The sequence below is a fragment of the Cavia porcellus genome, unplaced genomic scaffold (genome assembly GCF_034190915.1).
Source record: "Cavia porcellus strain 051 isolate PalLab524CR breed Dunkin Hartley unplaced genomic scaffold, mCavPor4.1 scaffold_5, whole genome shotgun sequence".
Classification (NCBI taxonomy): Eukaryota; Metazoa; Chordata; class Mammalia; order Rodentia; family Caviidae; genus Cavia; species Cavia porcellus.
The window spans coordinates 97536896-97557511 of NW_026947488.1; the positions used below are offsets into that span (position 1 = coordinate 97536896).

The 20616-nt window shown below is 39.5% G+C and overlaps 1 protein-coding gene across 14 annotated transcripts in view; it reads left to right on the forward strand.

Annotated features, from left to right (window-relative positions):
- Ptpn13 (protein tyrosine phosphatase non-receptor type 13) overlaps positions 1-20616 on the forward strand; it is a 178726-nt gene that overhangs the window by 89993 nt on the left and 68117 nt on the right. For 10 of the 14 annotated variants that reach the window (XR_010047689.1, XM_063249384.1, XM_013151924.2 and 7 more), the window contains 3 exons: positions 15775-15870; positions 16201-16294; positions 19678-19903. Coding sequence is in view for 13 of the 14 variants with exons in the window: in XM_063249384.1 (XP_063105454.1) it covers positions 15775-15870; positions 16201-16294; positions 19678-19903 (416 nt within the window). In the remaining variant the exon portion in view is untranslated. The remainder of the gene's footprint in view (positions 1-15774; positions 15871-16200; positions 16295-19677; positions 19904-20616) is intronic. The other 4 variants (XM_063249381.1, XM_063249383.1, XM_063249386.1 and 1 more) reach the window with 1 other exon arrangement.

Here is a 20616-nt window from a genome sequence, read left to right on the forward strand (position 1 = left end):
TTTTTTTTTTATTTAAGTAGAAAAAGAGAAAAAAAAAGGCAGAAAAAGGGTACAAGTTATACAGAATTTTAGGAAAAAAATAAACAGTAGGAGATCACTAGTTACTGGATTACATATTGTCATCTTAGAAATATTTGTTTAAGTTACAAAATTAAAGCATATAAAGTGGACATTCAAACAGTGAGATTGCAAACAGTTCTGTTTAGTGATCCAGCAAAACTCAGTAATATCATTGTCTATCTTATACACTTAAATATACATGCAGTTATATCGTTTAGAGCACTTTCTTTTCCTCTCTTTTGTACAATGACTATTACACATTTTGGGTTTTATTACTCCCACGGTTCTTATTACTTTTTTGGAAGAGAGTAAAACCAAATGTGACATAACAGAACAGAGTCGGTCAAATCAAAAGGGTGGACATAATAGATCATGTAAAAACATAATACAAGGTGATCAACAATGGTTACCATAATGCCTCCCGCTATCTCAAATAGAATTACCTATATTATCAGTTATAATAAAATTGAACAAAACAGTAAAGAACAAAATCAACAAAACCAAAACATGGGAGACATTACAGGTCTTCAAAAATAGATAATAGTCAACAAGAATGGGCGTCATAATGAATCCCACTATCTTCACAGGTTGCCTAAACTTTTGAACCTGGTACTATCAAGCAAAACAGAATAGAGGAACATGAGTCAAAACAAGATGGGGAGAGCAATACAGGGCTTCAAATCAAGTTAATAAAAATCAAAGTGGGTTACTATAATATATCCTGCTATTTTTTTATTTATTTTTCCCTTAATTAGAAGGATAAAAATAAAAAAGTGAATAATAAAATGGAGATTGAGATAAAAGAGGGCATAACAACAAAACAGCGCAGATCAAAACATAACCATTTAAGCAAAATAGTGTTTTACCATACCACAAGATAATCCCAACATAAAAGTAGTTACCATATTGTCTCTTTCCTTCAAATCTTTGAGTATAACTTTATATACTGTAGCATTAAATATATCAAAACAATGTAAAACCATTCAAGAGAATGACAGTATTACAGGGTATTTAGAATCAACTAACAGAAAATGAACAATGGTTTCTGTATAATCTCCTTGTCTATAAAAGTTTTTGTTTATACTATCACATATAATAAAATCCAATAAGATACAACATGTTAAGACCTATGGAGACAGAAGAACATAAAAGAAGAAGAAAGCTTGATGGGACTTCTAAGCAAGATGATATTAAATCAGCACTACCTATTATGATGTTGTTTTCTCCAAAATAGCTGTTCCTGTCATCCAATCTTCTCTGCCTCATTTATGCTGAGCTCTGTTTCTGTCATTAGTTGTCAGTTTGTCTTCTTCATTTTGTTTTCTGCTCCATTCATTGTGGCCTCTCTGCCACTATTTCTGGAATCTTGGTATTTGTCTTTTTTAGAATATCCTGCAGTATTGTCTGTAGAGTTGAATGTGGTTGCATATTCCCCTAGTTCCTCTTTATCCTGGAAGCACCTTGTTTTTCCATCAATTTCCAGGGATAGTTGTGCAGGATATATCAATCTTGGCTGGAAGTTATTATCTTTCAAAGGTTGAATTATTTCCCCCCACGCTCTTTGGGATTTGATGGTTTGTGCCGAGAAGTCTGCTGTAATTCTGATTGGTGTTCCCTTGTAAGTGATCTGTTTCTTGTCTCTGACAGCTTTTAATATTCTGTTCTTATATTGGATTTCTGGAATTTTGATTATTATATGCCTGGGTGTAGCTCTGTTTGGGTTGTAGGTGGCTGGGGTCCTGTATGCTTCATACATCTGAGTATCTTGTCCTTTTGCTAAATTAGGAAAATTCTCCTGGATTATTTCTGTGAGTAGCTTTTGTAGTTCATTTGTTTGTGTCCCTACCTCTTCTTTTATGTCCTTAATTCTTAAGTTATAGATCCTCTTATCATCTTCTAGTCTTTGTATTATTGCTGTTTGTTTCTTTTGTTATTTTTAAGAAGTTTTTAATTTCATGCTCCCATATTACAAATCTGCCCTCCAGTTCAGATAATCTGTCCTTAGTTTCTTTCAAGCTGTTATGCCAGCTTTCAATAGAGTTTTTAGTTTCCTAGTAATCTCTTTGAACCTGCTTCACGTATTCTATGTTTTCTCTATTTTCTCCATCAAACAATTCTCCCCTTTTTTTCTGTTCTTCCATTCCACTATCTGTTTTTTCTTGGGTGGTGCTTAGCATTTCTCTAACTATTCTGCTTATGTCTTGCTTCAGGTCGTTAATAACTTCATTCCTGAACTCGTCTATGAGGCTTATGTCTATTGGTGCCGTGTCTGATATTGCATGTTTCTCAGGATTGGGGGCTGAGGAGCCTTTCTTGTTGCTCCCTCTTCCCCTATTCTTTATTCCTTCTATACAAGCATATATAGGAGGCCCAGCTTCCTTCCCTGTTGGCCACAGTCTGTTTAAATTGTGCCGGCTAGGTGTTCCCGCCCACCACAGCGCACCAGGGAGTTACCAACCGCGCAGCCTCTGCCAGGACCGCCCCTCCAGGTCAACCTACCGAAGGCTTCACTGCTAGGGTGCACCTCTGGGCACTGGGACCTGGGTTATACTAGTCTACTGGGTCTCAGCCAGCAGCGTCACATAGGCTAGGCACTGCTCCCCAATCTCGCTTGAGAGGGAGATATGTGACTGAAGTCACTACAGCGCCCTGTTCTGGCTAGTCTGCCCGGTCCCAGAATGTCCTCTGTTGGAGCCTCCTAGACCATGGAAGAGTCCCAGTTTCCCTCACTCACCGCAGGTCAATGCACGGCTCCCCGCCGGTTCCACTCTCAACTCCATTCATCGATTCCCATTCTCAGAGCTTTCCTGCGTCTCTCTCCCTGCCGAGCTGATTCAGACGCTGCAGCGGTGGCAGGAAACCCAAATTGCAGCTTCCAATGGCATGGGCTCCAGCTTCCACGCTGAGGCTTTATCTGTTCCTGTTATAGCACCAGGATTGCATTCCCAGTTGGTTTCTCTCAGCCCAGTTTGTTCTTGGGTCAGCAGGGTATATCTCCTCTTGCTTAGGATTCCTCACTTGGCACCATTCCTGGATTCTAAGCTGGGTCTCTCAGAGAACCTACGTAGCTGCTGCTATCTGTCCGCCATGTTTTCCTGGAAGTCCGGAAATAACTGTTTAACCTAGGCTTCTTGTGGGCGTCATCTCATGGAGACATTAAGTAAAGAAATCATGTCCATTGTGTGAAAAAGCGACCTTCAATTACTCAAATAGAACCATAATGTTTAAACAGCGAAGATACTTACCAACCCAGATGAGTATTCCCAAGGTTTAGGAGGTTGTGCACTCTCTTTTCTTAAAATGTTAATGCTAAAAATTGTTTCTAATGTTCTCAAGTGTGATTTAGTTTCAAGAAGATTATTTTCCTTAATATTTGATAAACTAGTGATATTATGAATTAATGAAATTTAAGGAATTTTTTGAGAGTTAAGCAGGAAGGAAATAAAGCATTATGAAAAGATACTTAACCTGTCATACCATTATTGTCAATTTGATAAATTTTGTTTGGGTGGTTTTTAATCTTGATAAACTATAACAGAACATTTTAGACTCTTGCAGTACTATGTGTTCCTACTATCTTATCAAGTAATGTGTGTACACTTGTGTAAGCATTAACAAAACTCAGGTAGACCGGCTTCTTTCCCAAAATGCATGTAAGCCTACAAAGATGATCCATAGTCTTTGTTGAACCTTATTTGCCCCAAGGTAACTACTTAGGAAAAATCATTTCCAGATTTAGAAATTCTAGATCTGTTACAGGAGGTAACAAGCAAAGGAAGAGCTTTCTCTTTAAAACTAAAATACACTGTGAATTGTTGGACATAGAATAGTTTCTATCCTGAAACCCCTCTTTGCTATTATTGAAAATTTTTCTAAAGCATATTCATGTTTTGCCAGAGGACATTTTAGAACCCAATTAAGCAAAACCGGAAAATGTTGCTTTACTGAGAATACATTACCTTCAGTAAACACCCATTGTTATATTTGCAAGTAGTAATAAGTTATATTTGCTTGAAGAGAAAAGCATTATTTAAAAGGAATGTTTGAGATTTGGAAGTCCAAAGGAGTAATCTTTCTTGGTTATTTAGTTGAGCCATGTTGCTGGTCTTATGCTGTACTGTCTTTTTCTAAACATGAGGTAATTTGTGTTAGCTATTCAAACAAAAGTACAAATTTCCAGCATGAAGATTTTAACTGATATACAAAGAAAAAATAGAAAATAATATAAATTCCATTTATCATGTAATTCTTATAAAAAGCAGGCTCTATCGGTCCTTTCTGTGTGTGATAGGTCATGCAGAACAGTGTGTGTCACTACACATGGGCACATATCATTCTAATGTTTGTATTTTAAAGTAAGTGCACTGTATGAATTTTGTAATCTTTCAATTTTTTAGTTGCTGATGGGTCGAAGTACTTTAGAAGCAGATGAGGTCTTAGGTCACATGTTATCTAAACATTTTCCTGGGCTCAGGAAGATTTAGTAACTTGTAAATGATAGAATATTCATCGTTTTGGGAATTGTAGATTTTCCACCATAGATTTCAAAGTTCCAGCCTAAAACTTTCCTAGCACATATTACTTCAGTTCTTTAAAGAAGCATTCCAGTGTTCACTGAGCTAAAATAATGAGAAGAAACTGCACGTTTCAGTTTGTTCGTCTGAGTTGGCGTGGAGTTGCTGAACTAGTAGACAGCAGGGTTGTCTTTACCTTGGAGTGCAAACCCTTTCCTTGAGCCCAGGCCCTGTCCTCTGGGAAGCAGCCTTTCCTCAATCACCTCCACAGCATCTCCTCAGTTGACAGCATCTGCCAGCCAGGTCTCACAGGGTATGCCAGGTTTAAAATCAAACAGTTTAGATCCACAGGAAACCTGGCCACCTTTTTTTAATGTGAACAGCTCATTTTCAGAGACCCACAAAAATAGACTTGTTTGCCGAATGACATACATAATTCATCTGTGTTTTTAATCCAGATCTCTTGAACCCTATTAAAAATTTCATACATGCTAAAATAGTGATTATAAGAAGAGATCATGTGTATTTGGGGCATGTTGTTGGGAAGACACTTGCTCCTGGGAAGCTGAGCATTCAGCTGACAACCTAACTAACAAGGCCCTTGGGTCCCTCCTTAGTAAAAGTCCTTATGTAATTAATGCACTGACATGGCAGCGCTATAGAAGAAAGACTGACCGTGAGGCGCTTTGGGATCTTTCTGGAGTAAATCAGACTGCAGAGGTCACCCCTTGTTGCTAGAACTCTTTATAATAGTATCTTGGTGGGTTTGACCGAGGCATAGCCTGAATGTGGCTAACCCGACAGCTGATGAAATGAGATTATACACTCAAAAGGCAGCGTTGGCATTGTTCACACTGACTTCTTTGGTAACAGATGGGAGTCGAGAACAAAAAAGATCCTAAGAGAGAAATTGTAGTTGAAATCTAAAAATTGACACTATGTGATTATTACTGTGTTAAATTAACACCACTGAAGCATTCAGACCTCTTTATAAAGCAGTAGAGAGAACAGAAAAAACAACTAGATTTCTGGTTCTCCTCTCCATGCCCCGCCCTCACTGCCCCTCTCCCCCCACTTTACTCCTTCTCTGTTTTTCACCTCGGCACAGAGGTGTGTCTTTTCTTTCTTCCTTATTCCCAGCTTGTTCTTTGCTACCTCCCTCTGCTGCTTCTCGAAACCCAGGAGGTCATTGGTTTTCTCATGGGATGTGTCTGACAAATGTCCCTGTCTCCCTTACGGGCAGTCACCATACACGCCCTGCCCATTGCTCTGCCGTTGGCAGCAGACTCCTCATGATGAGAGACTTGGAACCAGTACTGTGAGTATGGTGTGATCAGTTCTCCCACACCCTGGGTGGGGACTGTGAAGAGTATTTTTGCTTCCAGCAGTTGAAACTGCTCTGCATGCTGTGTATACAGTATCATGAAGGAAAGTGGGAAGAACAGATAAAACTATTTTCTACAAAAGGGGTGATGGTTAAATGTTAAAACTATTAGTCAGTGTACACTACCTCAAAATCAAATGCTCTTTCCTTCCTTCAAGTGCTGTGACCTCTGATCTTAGCCTGATTTTATCCTGCAACAGCCCTGGGAATACAGCCTAAAATCTGTGTTGTGAAACTAGAATATGTGAACTCTGAATGGAGGGACTATTCTCTATTTGTGCAGTCCAGCTCTCTGGGGGTATCGGAGCATTGTGATGTGGCTAATGCCGCTGAGGAATTAGTTTACTGGAATTTGCATAGCCCGACTGACCATGGCCACTGTATTGAGCGCTGTAGCTTCCGATCATTCCTGTGTAAACGTGTTCCAGTGTACAGTGCCAGCACCCAGTGGAGGAGCACTTGTGTAGCAACATGGGAGGAGAGATGAGCAGAGAGCTGTTCTTGAAGTAGAGTAAATGCACAGCTGACATCTCTTAATTTACCTGAATGGACAAAATGAAATGTGCTTTCAAACAGTAATAAAAGTTGGAGGTGAAGCCATTGCCAACCCTGTAGTATCTGCATTTATAATGTGAAATCCTGATTTTGGACTGACACAGTAATACACTGCTGTGTTAGCAAGGAGGGGCCTAATTTAAACCTACTCACAGCGTTATGTTTATAGACGGTTTTGGGCTATAACTTTGCCACCTGTGAGAAGTAAGTGGATCTTGTGAAAATGGACGTCACAGTTTTTAAGACCAAGTAATTTTAACCTCCAAAATATGTCTTAATTTCATCCTGTATCTCTCTGATGCAGTTTCCGTCTCTACCAAACAAACCTAAATATACTTGTTCTGTCACCTGAGCGCCTGGAAAAGTTTAGATCCTCATACTTAATGCCTCTGCAATTCTATCTCTTGTCTCATCCTTTAACATTTGCCAGCTTTCTCTCCTCCCTTTCTTACTTTCCCACTCTCCCCCTTCCCTCCTCTTTGTGTATGTATATAGAGAGAAACAGCTGTGTGTGTGCGCACACATGTCTATAAAGAAGTATCTACCCACCCATCCAGTTAAGGGCCATTTTATATTCCCATGCTTTTACTCACACAGCATCCCTCCGTAGACTGTCAGGCAGTGCCGACTTAGAAAGCTTTCACCTCCCGGTTTAGGGTGATGGCTGTATTGTTTCACGGAAATCACTTCTTCTGAATAGCTTATTTCTCCTCCTGCAGACCACAGGAATTTGACCTAGTCTAATTCATAGTCATACCCTCAGCACCTGCTGCTACATCTGTGCACATGTGATAGGTGCTGAATGAGTGTTCATTAGTATGATCTGAGTAAGGCAGTATGGCTGTTAAGGAAATCTTAGTTTATTCAATGACATGGACACAATAGTAATTTCTAGTCAGTTACACAAAGAGTGAGGAGAAATCCCACCTTCCTCAGCAGTAAAATCATGTACTCGTTAATCGTAAGCTAACAACAGTAGCAAATAGAGTCAGTTTCCTCTGGAAGGTCTGGAAGGCTCAGTGAAGTAGAGCAACAGAGAATTCCGCAAGGTGCTGTAAGAGTACGGCCCGAGTCCTCCACCAGATACGTGATGACACGTGGCCCAGGACTGCCGTGGAGGAAAGTGGAGGTCATTTCCTGCTCCGTTCCTGCCTCTGCGCCAGTGTGGCATAGATCAGCTGACAGTTTACGGAGAGTTTCTCCATATGCCCTCACTCAGTTGCACCTCACTTGCATGTATGTTCATAGTGTTTACAAATTTTATTTATCATCTGTTCCTCTCAAGGGACTTGAGATCGTATTCTAAAACATGGTGTAACATAGAATGTGGAACCCATAAAAGTACTACTTCCACTCTCCAGAAGTTAATCTCCTGAAAGTTGGCAAATGTTAGAGGATGAGACGAGATGGGAAACTGATTCTATTTGCTACTGGTTGTTAGCTAGAGAAAAACACTAATATATGGACACCTGGTGATATTGCTTGCATGTCTGTGCTTTGTTTGAAAAATGAAGTTTTTTTATGAGGGCTCATGTCCTTAAAAATGAGGAGCTTTAAGAATGTTTTCTAATTCTGGGGCTGGGGACTTAGCTCAGTGGCATAAGTGCCTGCCTTGCAAGCACAAGGACGTGAGTTCAATCCCTGGTACCAGTAAAAAAAAAAAAAAAAAAGAATGTTTTCTAATTCTGAGCTACAGAAGTACTCATTTCAAGTCAGCTCTCTGAAGCTCGTATCTGTCCCCTGACTCATGTAGGGGTGAGGAACGATCAAGCTGAAAGCAGTTATGTAATCCTTGTTGCTGATGTCGCCTGAGCTGCACTTCCTGCACGTTGCCTGTCTGAGCATGAATGTGTGTCACTTGTAAATGATGTTTTTAGATTACAATGTGTGCTGGCCTGCATTTACTTCAGTGTGAAAACTGCAGACTGAAAATAGCTTAACATAAGCCTAAAATATTGCACAAGTCTTATAATCAGAGTCTAATGGTCACATGCACATTTTTATGGATTTAAGTGCTGGATGTGTTAGTGATGGTGACAATGGTGGCTAGGTATCAGGAGCTCAGCAAAGCACTAACCTACCGAAAACTGCGTTTCATTGTTGCCCAAGAGACTCAATAGGGTAGTGGGTCACTGAATTCTGCCCAGAGGACAGGGTATGATTAAAGGATAATAAGATACCCGTCAAGCTTTCATGCCATAAATTTTGGTGGAATGGTATATACTAAACTATGATAGAATAGTTCTAGAAATTAAAGGATCTCTTCCATTTTCAGAGCTCTGTTTGATTACAGTGTCTCTATAAATGAACTTCTATCCAAATCTTAATTCTTTAAGCCATTCTGTTTAGACCCTGTTCTGTTCATTCTCTCATGACTATTTTACACAATGCTTTTAGGCGAGAGTATTGTCATTCTTGCTTTGTATGTTTATATGTATAAATTTTTTGTGACTTGTACCTGGACTGATTTTACCCTCTCCTTTGCTCTTCTGTACTCTTGAGTTCAAACATTATGATTTTTTCCTAAAACTTTTTCTTCATCTGAAAACTACTCATGGGAAGTCTAAGTAAAGGAAACTATCTAACGAAACAAGGAATAGTCATGATTCTAAATGGTCCCTCGTAAATGATTGTACATTGTAAGCCTAATTAAGAAGTATGCTTCAAACCAACAAGTTAAACACAACAAACTTTATCCCATAGAAGGCAGAACATCCAGTGCTGCCGTTGTAGTGGTGAAAACTTCAGTTTTTCTTGTTTTAGTTACAACGTTGCAGTGAGGATAGCCCCATGTGCGTTTTATAAAATGTATATTCGGATGTTATTCATGGGTCCACTGCACATGATCTCGAAGTCCTAGCCTTCTGAAAACTTCACAGTATTCTGTAGGTATATAAAAGCATCTTTTTAGTTTAAAAATGGTATGATAGTTTCTGGTTAAAATAATAAATCACCAGGTTTTGTTTTCACTAGGAAAAAATGTATGAAGAGTTATGATACCGTTTATTGTGTGCCCATTTGAATCTTTGAATAATTATCATTTTTCTTTAAAAAAAAATCACCCAGTTGATGGTGAAGGGATAACAGAAATGTGAACATTATATACAGCGTAGCTGTACTCTGCCATAAGGAAGGATAACCCTGGGACATTTCGGGGTGAAGGGGTGCACCTTGAGAATATAACCCTAAGTGACATGAGTTGAACACACATCTTTAAACGGCACATTGCTTCTCTTGTGTGAGAAACCCAAAGGATAAGAAAGAAGCAAAATGGAGGAGAGGTATGGGGAAGAAGGGAAAAATGTTCAATAGGGAAGGGGAACAGGAATTAAAAAAGAGTGGAAGGAAAGCAATAGAAACAGTTTTGTGAATAGTGAAAGTAAGGATTGAAGGGAGGGAGGGGAATGGGAAAAAAGAATTAAGATATAGTATGTACAGGTACAAATTCCCTGCGATGAATGTGGTCATTATGTATCTTACAATATACCAATAAAATTAATTTATAAAAAAAGTATTTAAAAAATCACCCAGTTGCTATCACTTTTCTGGGATCTGGATAAAATAAAAAATCCTAGGTCTATAACATTAAATGCAGGTTTAAAAAAAAAACAAAACCCTATTTGGAATGTGTGACTCTTCTAGAAATTGTAAAAGAAAAGCTGTTAATAGTCATAGAACATTTCGTTGAAAATTTAGGATGGCCAGAAGTGTAACTCAATGGCAGAACGCTTGCCTGGCACGTACAAAGCCCTGGGTTGATGCCCAGAATCACCAAAAAAAAGGAAGGGTGAGAGATCATTAATACTGCATCTCTTCTGCAGACCGAAAGGGGAAGACCACTTCTGCTTGGTTAGTGTCTACTGGACACCTTTGCATACGTGATCATCTCAAAAGACACAAGAAATGTACCTGCCCAAATACGCTGTGGGCATAGGGAATGCACTTCTCCATATGTGCCAACACAAGCTGCTCTTGCACATACAATCTTATGACAGTACCTGATAAAGTTACATTTATTGTTTAATTCAGAGAAGGAAAATCCAGACTAATGTTCTGTCAGCATGACTGAGTAGTAAATTTTGGTTTAGGACTGTAAACTGATGATAACCTTTTTATAAGCATGACAGATAAATACTAAGTAAGCATTGATAAGTACTAAATATTGTCTGGGAGTTTTAATCTAACTGTATCTGCCATGCTGTTATATAAAAGGAATGTAACTAAAAACATTTTAAAAGATACACCACTGCAGAATACAGGAACCTCTCAAGCATGCTGTTGTTTCAGTTAACACACACAAGGCTTCATAAGGTAGGGCCTCTTTCCCCTAAGATGATACCAAGAACAGTTACAGACCAGTAATTCTTCAAGGGAATAGATTTGTTGTTAATGTTTAAGAGAAGCTGGGCATGGCAGTGCATCACTGTAACCCTAACACTCTGGAGGGGGAGACAGAATCAAAAGTTCAAGCCCAACTAGGGTAATTTAGTAATTTAACGAGACCCTGTCTCCAAATTTATTTTTTAATTAATTTTATTGGTACACTTTTGACATGCATAATATAGGAAATTTTAAAATGTATATACTATATTTTCTTTTTCCCATAAACTTCCCTTCCCTTCAATCCTTCTTGCCCTCTCCATTTGAAAACTTTGTTTCTATTGTTTTCCTTGTTTGTTTGTTTTTACCCCAGTTCCCTTCCTTCCCTTCCCCCTTTGCCCTCCCCCTTCGCATGTGAACATTCCCCTCCACACACACACATCCCCATCTCTGTCCTCCATTTTGCTCCTTAGTCACCCTTTGGGTTTCTCACACAGCAGAAACAGTGTGCTATTTAAACATGTATGTCTGATTGATTTCACTTAAAGTTATGTTCTTTTCAACGTGCATCAGTTTACCTGGAAATGTCTCACACCTGTCCTTCCTCATGACAGCGTAGTACCCTATTGTACATAAAAACCCACATTTTCTCTATCCAGTATCCATTGGTGAGCATGTGGCCCATTTCCAAGACTTTGCTATTATAAATGGTGCTGCTAGAAACATGGGTGTGCGTATGTTACTGCTACGATGCTTTTAACTCTTTCGGGAAGATACGTAAAAGGAGAATAGCGTGGTCAGTGTAACCTCTAGTTTTAGCTTTTTGAGGAATTTTCATACTGGTTTCTGTAGTGTTTGTACCAATTTACACTCCTACCAACAGGGAGAAGTGTTCATTTTTCCACACAACCTCACCAGCATTTGCTGTTAGTTGGCTTCTTGATGATACTCATTCTTTCTGGAGTGAGGCAGAGTCGCCGTGTGGTTTTAATTTGAATTTCTCCAATGACCAGTGATGTTGGATGTTTTTTTCATATATTTATTTGTGTTTGTACTTCTTCATCTGAGAAGTATCTATTCATTTCAGATGCCCCTCTTTGGATTGAGTCTTTAAATCTAGATCAGGGGCTGATTTCTTTGAGCTCTTCATATATTCTTGATGTTAGTCCTTTGTTGAAGAATAGCTGATAAAACTTTTTTCCCATCCTGTGGGTTGTCTCTTTACTCTGTTGGTGGTTGCTTTTGCTGTGCAAAAGCTTTTTAATATGATATAATCCCGGTTGTTGATTCTTTGTAACATTTTCTTTGTAATCTAGGTTCATTCATATTGGGGTTTTGTTTATAAAGTTTTCACCTACATCTGTGTCTTCAAGAGTTTTATCTATTCTGTCTTCCAGCAGATTGTTTCTGTTTTAATATTTAGAGCCTTGATCCACTTTGAGTTTAGTTTAGTACATGGTAAAAGATACGGGTATAGGTTTAATCTTCAGCATGTGGAAAGCAGATTTTCCCAAAACCACTTATAAAAGAGGCTATAAACACTAACACTACTGTAACGGGGACCTCAACCCTCCAGTGTCACAATAGACAATCACCTAATCAACAGAGAAAAAAAAAATTAACAGAGAACTGTCAGAGGTGAACTAAACCTCTGAACAAATGAACTTGGTAGATCTCTACAGAGCATTCCACCCTACAGCATCAGAATACACATTCTTCTCAGTAGCACCCAGCACATTCTCCAAAATCGACCACATACTAGAACACGCTTAAGTAAATGCAAATGAATTGGAACTATCCCATGCATAGTATCAGATCATGGTGCAATGAAATTGGAAATCAAGGGCCAAATAAGCCACAAAATTATATAAACACATGGAAATTAGACAATACCCTCTTGACTCACATCCAAATTTTAAAAAATGAAAAGCCTTGTGGATGTAGGTCAGTATGAAGGCTTAGGTTTAATCTGCCAGTTTCACACAAATAGATTAAAATGGATTTATCAAAATTGGATAAATTGTATTTATTTGTCCCAGCAGATAAAACCAGAGATTAAAAAGTTTTGCTACTAATGTCAGTAAACTGAAGAAAAAAAGACAAAACATAGACCAGATAGAGAAAAGAAATGTGGACATGTAAAACAACATAAGAACAATCAAAGTATCACCAAAGAATGGAAATTCAGATCGAAATTATATAGGATGTTACGTGACTACAGAAAGTTATGAAATAGTAAATTCACTTATGGCTTAATATGGAGCATGAAATTATTATTTAAAAGGCCTAACACCCACATGACTGAAAGGTCCCCACTCAATTTATTGAGAAGGCTTTCTATGACTTCTTAATTTTCTTTGTGTGGTATTAAAACCAGTTGCCTCTTTAACTTTGGTCTTGGTTTTACTGTCCTGGAAGTTGCAAATTCTGCATTTGTAATGTGGTGAAGTCTCCTCAGGAAAGTCTCAGAAAATATTGGCATGGTGAGTCTGTAACAGTAAAACTCAAGTAGTGTGTTGGCCCTTGAAAATAACTTTTTTTCTTAAGTAACTCTTCCTTGCGTGTAATGTATTGCTATTAAACGTAACTGGTGTGAGCTGAAACTATTGTTTTCAGTCTTCTGCAATCCTTTCAAATCACGTTAATAGTAAACTAGAGGATTTACAAAATTACAATGACACTTCTTTTTGGTAGAATGCCATCATTTAGAAAAAGGTAATAGTAAATACCTCGATGTTCAATTCTAAAACTCCATTATTATGGTATTACCTGATATTTATGTTCGCTATACACAAAGCCGGACAAAGTACCAGCCTGCTGTGTCATGCCTGGTTCTCCAGGTAAATGTTACCTAAGGAACAGCGTATAACTTCTGTTCCATCCAGCCCATGGCCAATCATTTCTCTGTGTAACTGTTTCATTTATTTATTAGTTTTTCTTTCAATAACCTGTATTTAACATGTTCTAGCACAAGAAAGCCCCTGTGCCCAGATTACGGGCTCCTGAAAAAGAATGCTTGCCTGGCTCCCTTACCTGGGCCATACATCCCCTCTTTAGCTCTAGCTGTGACCTATAGACTGCTTTCTCCGGGGCCCAGAAAAGCTCCTAACAACTCTCCTCATTTCCGCTGGATTTCATGCAACCTGTCCCACCTAAATGCTCATGTGTGGCGTTTGCTGACCTTTGCCACGGTCTCCACAACAGTCTCTTTATTCATCTGAAGCCTCCTGACACACAAGCTCACAGGAAGTGATTCATTTATTAGCAGGCAGTTTTCTAGCAGGAATATCTTGAAATTTCCTCTGCATGTGCACCCTTTCTCTTAACCATGATTTTAAAAAAAAAAAAAAGTTTTTCTTCTTGCCAAACATATGATTAATCCCGTGGGAGCTCTGTACCCCATCTCCCCTCTCCTTCAGCACAGCAGTTTCCATTTGCAGTTCCTCTGCCTGGAGCCATGTGTGAACATTCCAGTGTGCCAGAAAGACTGGTAATTCTGTGTTCTTACCGTTCCTTTTTTAAACTTCTTGAAAGAATAACGTACAACCGTTTTCTCAATTTCTTACCATCTTGTCCTTTACCCTTCTGATTTGGTGTCTGATCCATTGGTGCAATGAAAAATCGTTCTCTTGAAGATCGTCTCTGTGTGTGACCTTTATATAACACTTGTATTTGTTTATTCAGGAAGTATTTTGTGCTTAACTCTACACCATGAACTGCTGAATACTAGATGTTCATCTGAAAAAGATGAGATCCTTATTGTCAGAAAACTTGTAATTCAGGTTAGAGAAATAACAAGTGGAGAAGTACTTGCTGAGGGGGAGATGCGGCTAGTTAAGATAATATGAAAGCAGCACCAGCAATGCGTAACCCAGCCTCTAATGGATCCTGTAAGCTCACAGGAAAGGCGAGGCTCCCCGGAGAAAAAGGGGCGATAACTCATTTATGGAGGGAAGCCATATTGCTGGCATAGCAAATGTCCCTGACAGTAATCTGGAAGTTTATGTCCTTGGGTTTTCTGTAAACTGAGTGAAAAAAGTGCAGGATTTGTTGGGGAAGTGGATGGTTGGTGAGGCTTTCTGAGTCTAGTGTTTCAGTTTATATTTAATATTTGCCCATATAAGTTTGAGGGGAATAGAGAGGTCCAGACTTCTTGCGAGATACTCACAAGTGACTGTGAGACTTCAGAATAGGTAGATGTAGGCAGCAAGTAGGTTGTAGAAAAACCGAGGAGTTTCGAACTGCCTTGAAGGAGACCACCAGGAAACAAAGTGACCGCTCAGACTTCTTATTCGGGAAAGGCCACTCTGAATGTGAACTATTGAGTGACAGCATCCTGTTGGCAGAGGGGATTGAGGAGACAGGTAGTACTCCCGACAGGAGAGGCCGCGCCAGGGCACAGGGACAGTGTGGGCAGAGAGGTGGGAGCCTTGAGATTGTGATCTGCTCTTGCCCGGGTCCTGCCCTCTTGTAGGCTCATACCGCACAAGCCTGGAGCCCCCACCTCCACCCCACACTTAATCTCTCATCCTGCTGGGCCTGAATGCCCCAGCTCAAACAAGAGGCTGTGCATTGTCTTGCTGTCTGTATTTCAAGTTCTCTGCTTCTGATTTTGCGTTGGTAACAGGATTTCACGCAGCATTCTGGTAACTGGCTGTCAGTGATGATGCTGAGGTAGCACTGTGCTGAGAGCTTTGCGTGTGTTCCTTCACTGGCCCCTCACAGCAAACATAGGAGGTATGCACACTGTTACATCCCGTCTGGGCTTAGAAAAAACATGAGTCACTGGGAGACTGAATTGTTTCCTGGAGATTCAAACCCAGCAGCCTGATTCTACAGTCTGTGCCCTAATCAATATGCCAGACCATCTCAGAATTAGAACCTATTGAATGCATTCCAGGGATTAGTAAATTTAAAGCAATGCTGTTTTAATCTCCCTAGAACCAGTGCGAAGGTACAGAACTTACCACAGTGATATCTTCAGTACCTCCAGTGAAAGTCCATCTATTATTTCCTCTGAGTCGGACTTCAGACAAGGTAAGAGGTATCTCAGACAAACAAAAAAAAAGTTTTAAGTCATGATTGTAATTCTTCGCAAAGGTAATTCAAGTGAAAATTTAAGAATTGTAAAATGTTACCATTAGTATTATAAGAACTTAGCGGTTTCAAACAATGATGTCAATTTCCTACAGACAGGAAGTCATGATCTGTAAAAATAGCAAAACTTACCTCAGGATTTAATAACATGTCACTGGTTGGGTTATATTAATATCATCTGTACAAATTATAAAAATGCTTGAGTTTTTGGTAGGGTTGTTTTCGTGGTTCTGTCACCTGTACCATCAGTTCTTTGTCATTTTTGACTAGCGAGAAGGACTGAAGCTTCAAAGAGGTTCGAATCCAGCAGTGGCCTCCCAGGGCTGGGTGAGACTCCAGGTCAAGGCCGGCTGCAGAGACCAAGGTATGTTGGGGGACACAGCAGAGCAATAGACCGCTGGTGAACCCTGTTTTTTGTTTAGTTTTGCATCTTTCTTAAAATCAGATTGGATGTCATTTTTTATTATCTTTATTTTTTTTCCATTTTCCTTTTCCCCGTCCTTTTCCTTCACTCTCCTATCTTCAATAAGTTCTCAAAAATTCCTCCAATTCTATGAAAGGTAGGGATTGGAACCTTTTAAAATCTGATTATTTATAGGTCTTTTTTTTTTAATTGTCCATATGAATAGAAAATAACAGTCAAGAGAGTGTGGTAAACCTTTATTTCTGGAAGAATAATACTTATTTTTAAGGTTAGAATAGGCTCTACCAGCAGGCTTTTGGTGAAAATTTATTTGCTGAGAGGATAATGAGTAGATTACTACTATGTGACCTTTACATAAAGAGTTAGTTACTCACTATCTGGCTTAAAAAAGTTGTGTGGTATTGGTTAAAAGCCTGATTAGGGCTGTTTCGAGCTCATTTGCATACTGAAATACTTTGCACACTGATGTTAGTATTGTTTATGTAAAGTTTAAGGTGGTGATATTACAGCTGTGCGTTGATTTTCCTTTTTGAAACTGAAATATGTCAGGTTAATAGTGAGTATGTTGATATCATATCATTGTCATGTGTGCACAGTTCCCTTGTGGGAACAAAAGGTGTTCTTAAGGCTAAGCATTAATTTCAAATTGTAATACAATATTAGAGGTCCAGAGGTTGCTTTAGAATTTCCTCCCAACATGAGAAAATCTTTTTGAACTTGATCTTTCAGTTTGTTTAATTCAAGTGCTACCAGATGCAAGAGAATCATTTTAAAATTGACAAGTATTTGTCCCTTAGCTAATTAGTTTACCAGACTCTTGTTTCACACCTATAAACCATTAATAGACCAGGTAACTCTAGCCTTAGAATTAAAACAATTTATCCATGGCTTAGAGTTCAAGTGATTAAATCCATTGCACTAAAATTAATTTTCCTTAAATTCTTCAATATTTTAGTTTTTATTGAATTTATTTTGTTTCTTGTGCCTTTTTTTTTTATTCTTTTTTTTTTTTCTTTTTCCTTTTTATCGGTACCAGGGATCGAACTCATGACTGCCTGCTTGCAAGGCAGGCACTTATGCCGCTGAGCTAAATCCCCAGCCCCCTCTTGTGCCTTTTTTAAATAGCCTAAAATATTTTATTTTATTTTATTTTATTTTTATTTATTTATCTATCTATTTATCTATTTATTTATTTATTTATTTATTTGGTACCAGGGATCGAACTTACGACCTTGCACTTGCCAGGCAGGTGCTTACACCACTGAGCTAAATCCCGGGCCCCAAAATATTTTATTTTCTTTGAGAAACACTCCCGTAAGTATTCATTTACCTAAAACTATGTTTGCATAGAAGTCTTTTATTATTATCTAGTGACAGCCCCACTTTAATCATTTGAACAGAGGTATAAGGTCCATCTTTGTGCAGGTTTTCCTACTGAGGCAGAAGCCCTGCGGATGAAGGGTAGTAAGAAGCCAGCATAAATTGCACTCAGCTCAGGTTGCCTGGAGAAAGGATTTCTTTAGAGTTCACTGTTCTCTATATCTGACTTGCAGAAGGCCTTGGACAGTTAATACGATGCCCTTTTAGCTTGACTGAAAGGAGTAGAGACAACTGGGAAAAAATATTGGATTATGTGTTAATAATTTGTTTGCAATTTGTTATTTAAAGATAATTCTAAACAAAATTAAATCATCTCATGAGCTTTATCTCAGTTTTCTTAATAAATTTCAAAAGTATCAAGTATGGGATAACCTTCATTTTAACTGTTTCTAGATTCTATTCAAGGAGACATTAAAGCCATACTAGCTTGTTAGAGCTCTGTTCTAAAGATAAACTGTTTGTTTGTGTCTTAATTTGTGGATGGAAAAATCCTGTGGTATACATAGCATCTGAGTTAGATATAGGTAGAGGTGGAAAAACTACTGCCCGGACAAGCAGATTGTCAGGTGTATGTCCTGTCTCACACATGTTGCTAAACTATATTTCCTTCCACCAGTCCCATCCTTTTGCCACCCCCAGAAGTATGCATGGATTCCAACACCATCTAAAGTCTTTATGCAAGCACAGAATTTCCTGGATCTACACAGAGGTTTCTGCTAACATCCTCAGCATGTGGTCCATAATCAGAACCTCCTGCTTCATTCTTTTCTATTGCAAGATCTGTAAACAGTGTTGTGTTTGCTCATGTTGCAAGCTTCCTTATAAAAAAAATTCCATTCCCTTTAGCCAGAATGGGATGACAAAACAAATCCAAACAGAGCTATTGATTCCTATCACACAGTGGCAGGGGACAGGAAACGATGGGTCAGATGCAGTAGCATACGTAATGCTGGATTCTCAGTGATCAAAAGTGTCTTTCAGAGACCAAAAAGGACTCCGCTGCTTTAGAGAGCATCCTCAGCCTTTCCATGTGTCTGCTTTTGGAGAACAGCTTATACATGGTGCAGCTCCGAGCTTCTGTGACTCTGCTTATTGAAATGACCTTTTTTCTGGCTCCAAATAGTCCATTTTTTGATGCTTTAGTGATACAGATTTTCTGGGTCTTTGGCTTGCTTTTGTTGTTTCCCTCTCAAGACTTCAGTCTTCATAGAAACTTCTACCAGTTACTGTGTTGGATGAGATAAAATGATAATCACTTTAGCTATCTGTGAGTAGCTCTGATATAAAATAACTCGAACAGGAAGCTAATATAATTGGTGAGAATTCTACATGTAGCTGGACGTGTTGGTGCACATCTTTGATCCCAGCATGAAGGGAAGCTGAGGCAGGAGGATCACAAGTGACAGTGAGCCAGATTATATTCAGTCATTCACTCAACAGGTAATTATTGTCACTTGCTAGCTACTTTCAGTTACTGGAGATGGAGCTGTTTCCAATACAGAAACATCCCCTCAAGAGACTTGCTCGAGATGAGGGGTCGCCAGTAAACTACTGCACAGCAGGTAATGAGTGCACCATTGTGCAGCAAAGTGTTCCCACCTGCTGGGGAGGAGGAGGCAGGCTGCTGGGGTAGGGAGTGTGCACATGGGATGTCGGGTTCTGTTTTGCATAGCTAGTATAATCAGATTTGCTAGTTGGCTAGGGTGGCTTAGGAGCTCTAATGAAGATCACAAGCATGGCACATCCCTCAGCTAATTACAGGGGACCTAGGAGCAGTCCATACGTGCGTGCATACCCACAGGCACATGTCTCCCACAAAGATTCTTCTAAAACAGAAATGTAGAATTTGCTGAAGTTCTCGATGCCTTACACAGCACAGAATTTTCTTTAGTAGCCTTGAAACAGCTGTGCTCTGTCCAGCCCTGCCCTTTCCTCTTTTTAAGCAGCAGGCAATGCGAAACAGCCCCGGACAGCAGCTCGGTCAGCCAGGAGGTCATGCTGAAGCGACAGGAGGAAGAGATGGTGCAGCTGCAGGCTGCAATGGTCCTTCGGCAACCTCGGCTCAACCCGTGCCCCAGCGACACGGTCACAGCTTCCATGCTGGACATCACCAGAGACCCGCTGAGAGAGATGGCCCTGGAGACCGCCATGACCCAGAGGAAGCTGCGGGCAAGTGCATTCTCGGCCGTGGCGTCCAGTCCTGCTCTTAGGGAACCATCAGGCAGAGCTTCACAGATGACTCCTAGTACCCAGCAGTTGCCTATAAGTGAAGTTGAAATTCCGTGTTAGCTTTCATTTGGGACTAAGTATCTTGTTACTTGACATTAAAATAGTAAATATTTAGTTATTGTCAGTACCATATTTCCAAAATTAAATGAGATGGACTTAGAGTATCTTGACTCTACGTTTTTTAACTCTGTGCCTAGCCAGCCATGGCAGCAGGTGCCTATCACCCCTACAATTAGAAAGGCTGAGGCAGGATGGATCATTTGAGCCCACAGGCCTGGGTAGCACAGCCAAACCCATAGCAAAAGAAATTTTTTCAGTTTCTCATGATTCTCAGAAGCACCTGGCTTTATGCAGTATTACGGGGAATTTTTTTTTTTTTTTACCAGTTCCAGGGATCGAACTCATGACCATGCGCTTGCAAGGCAGGTACTTATGCCGCTGAGCTAAATCCCCAGCCCTGGGGGATCATGTTTTAATCCTGCAAACTGAGAGATCAGAAGTATAATACTGAGTTCAGGGTTGGGTCAGAAGCTCTAAGATTATGTTCCAGTGCGTCTTCTTTCCTACTCTGCCACTCTCAGTGTTGGCAGTGCCTTGCTTTATAGCCAAAAGATGGCTGCGTAGCTCCAAGCATCACATGCAGAAATAGGAAG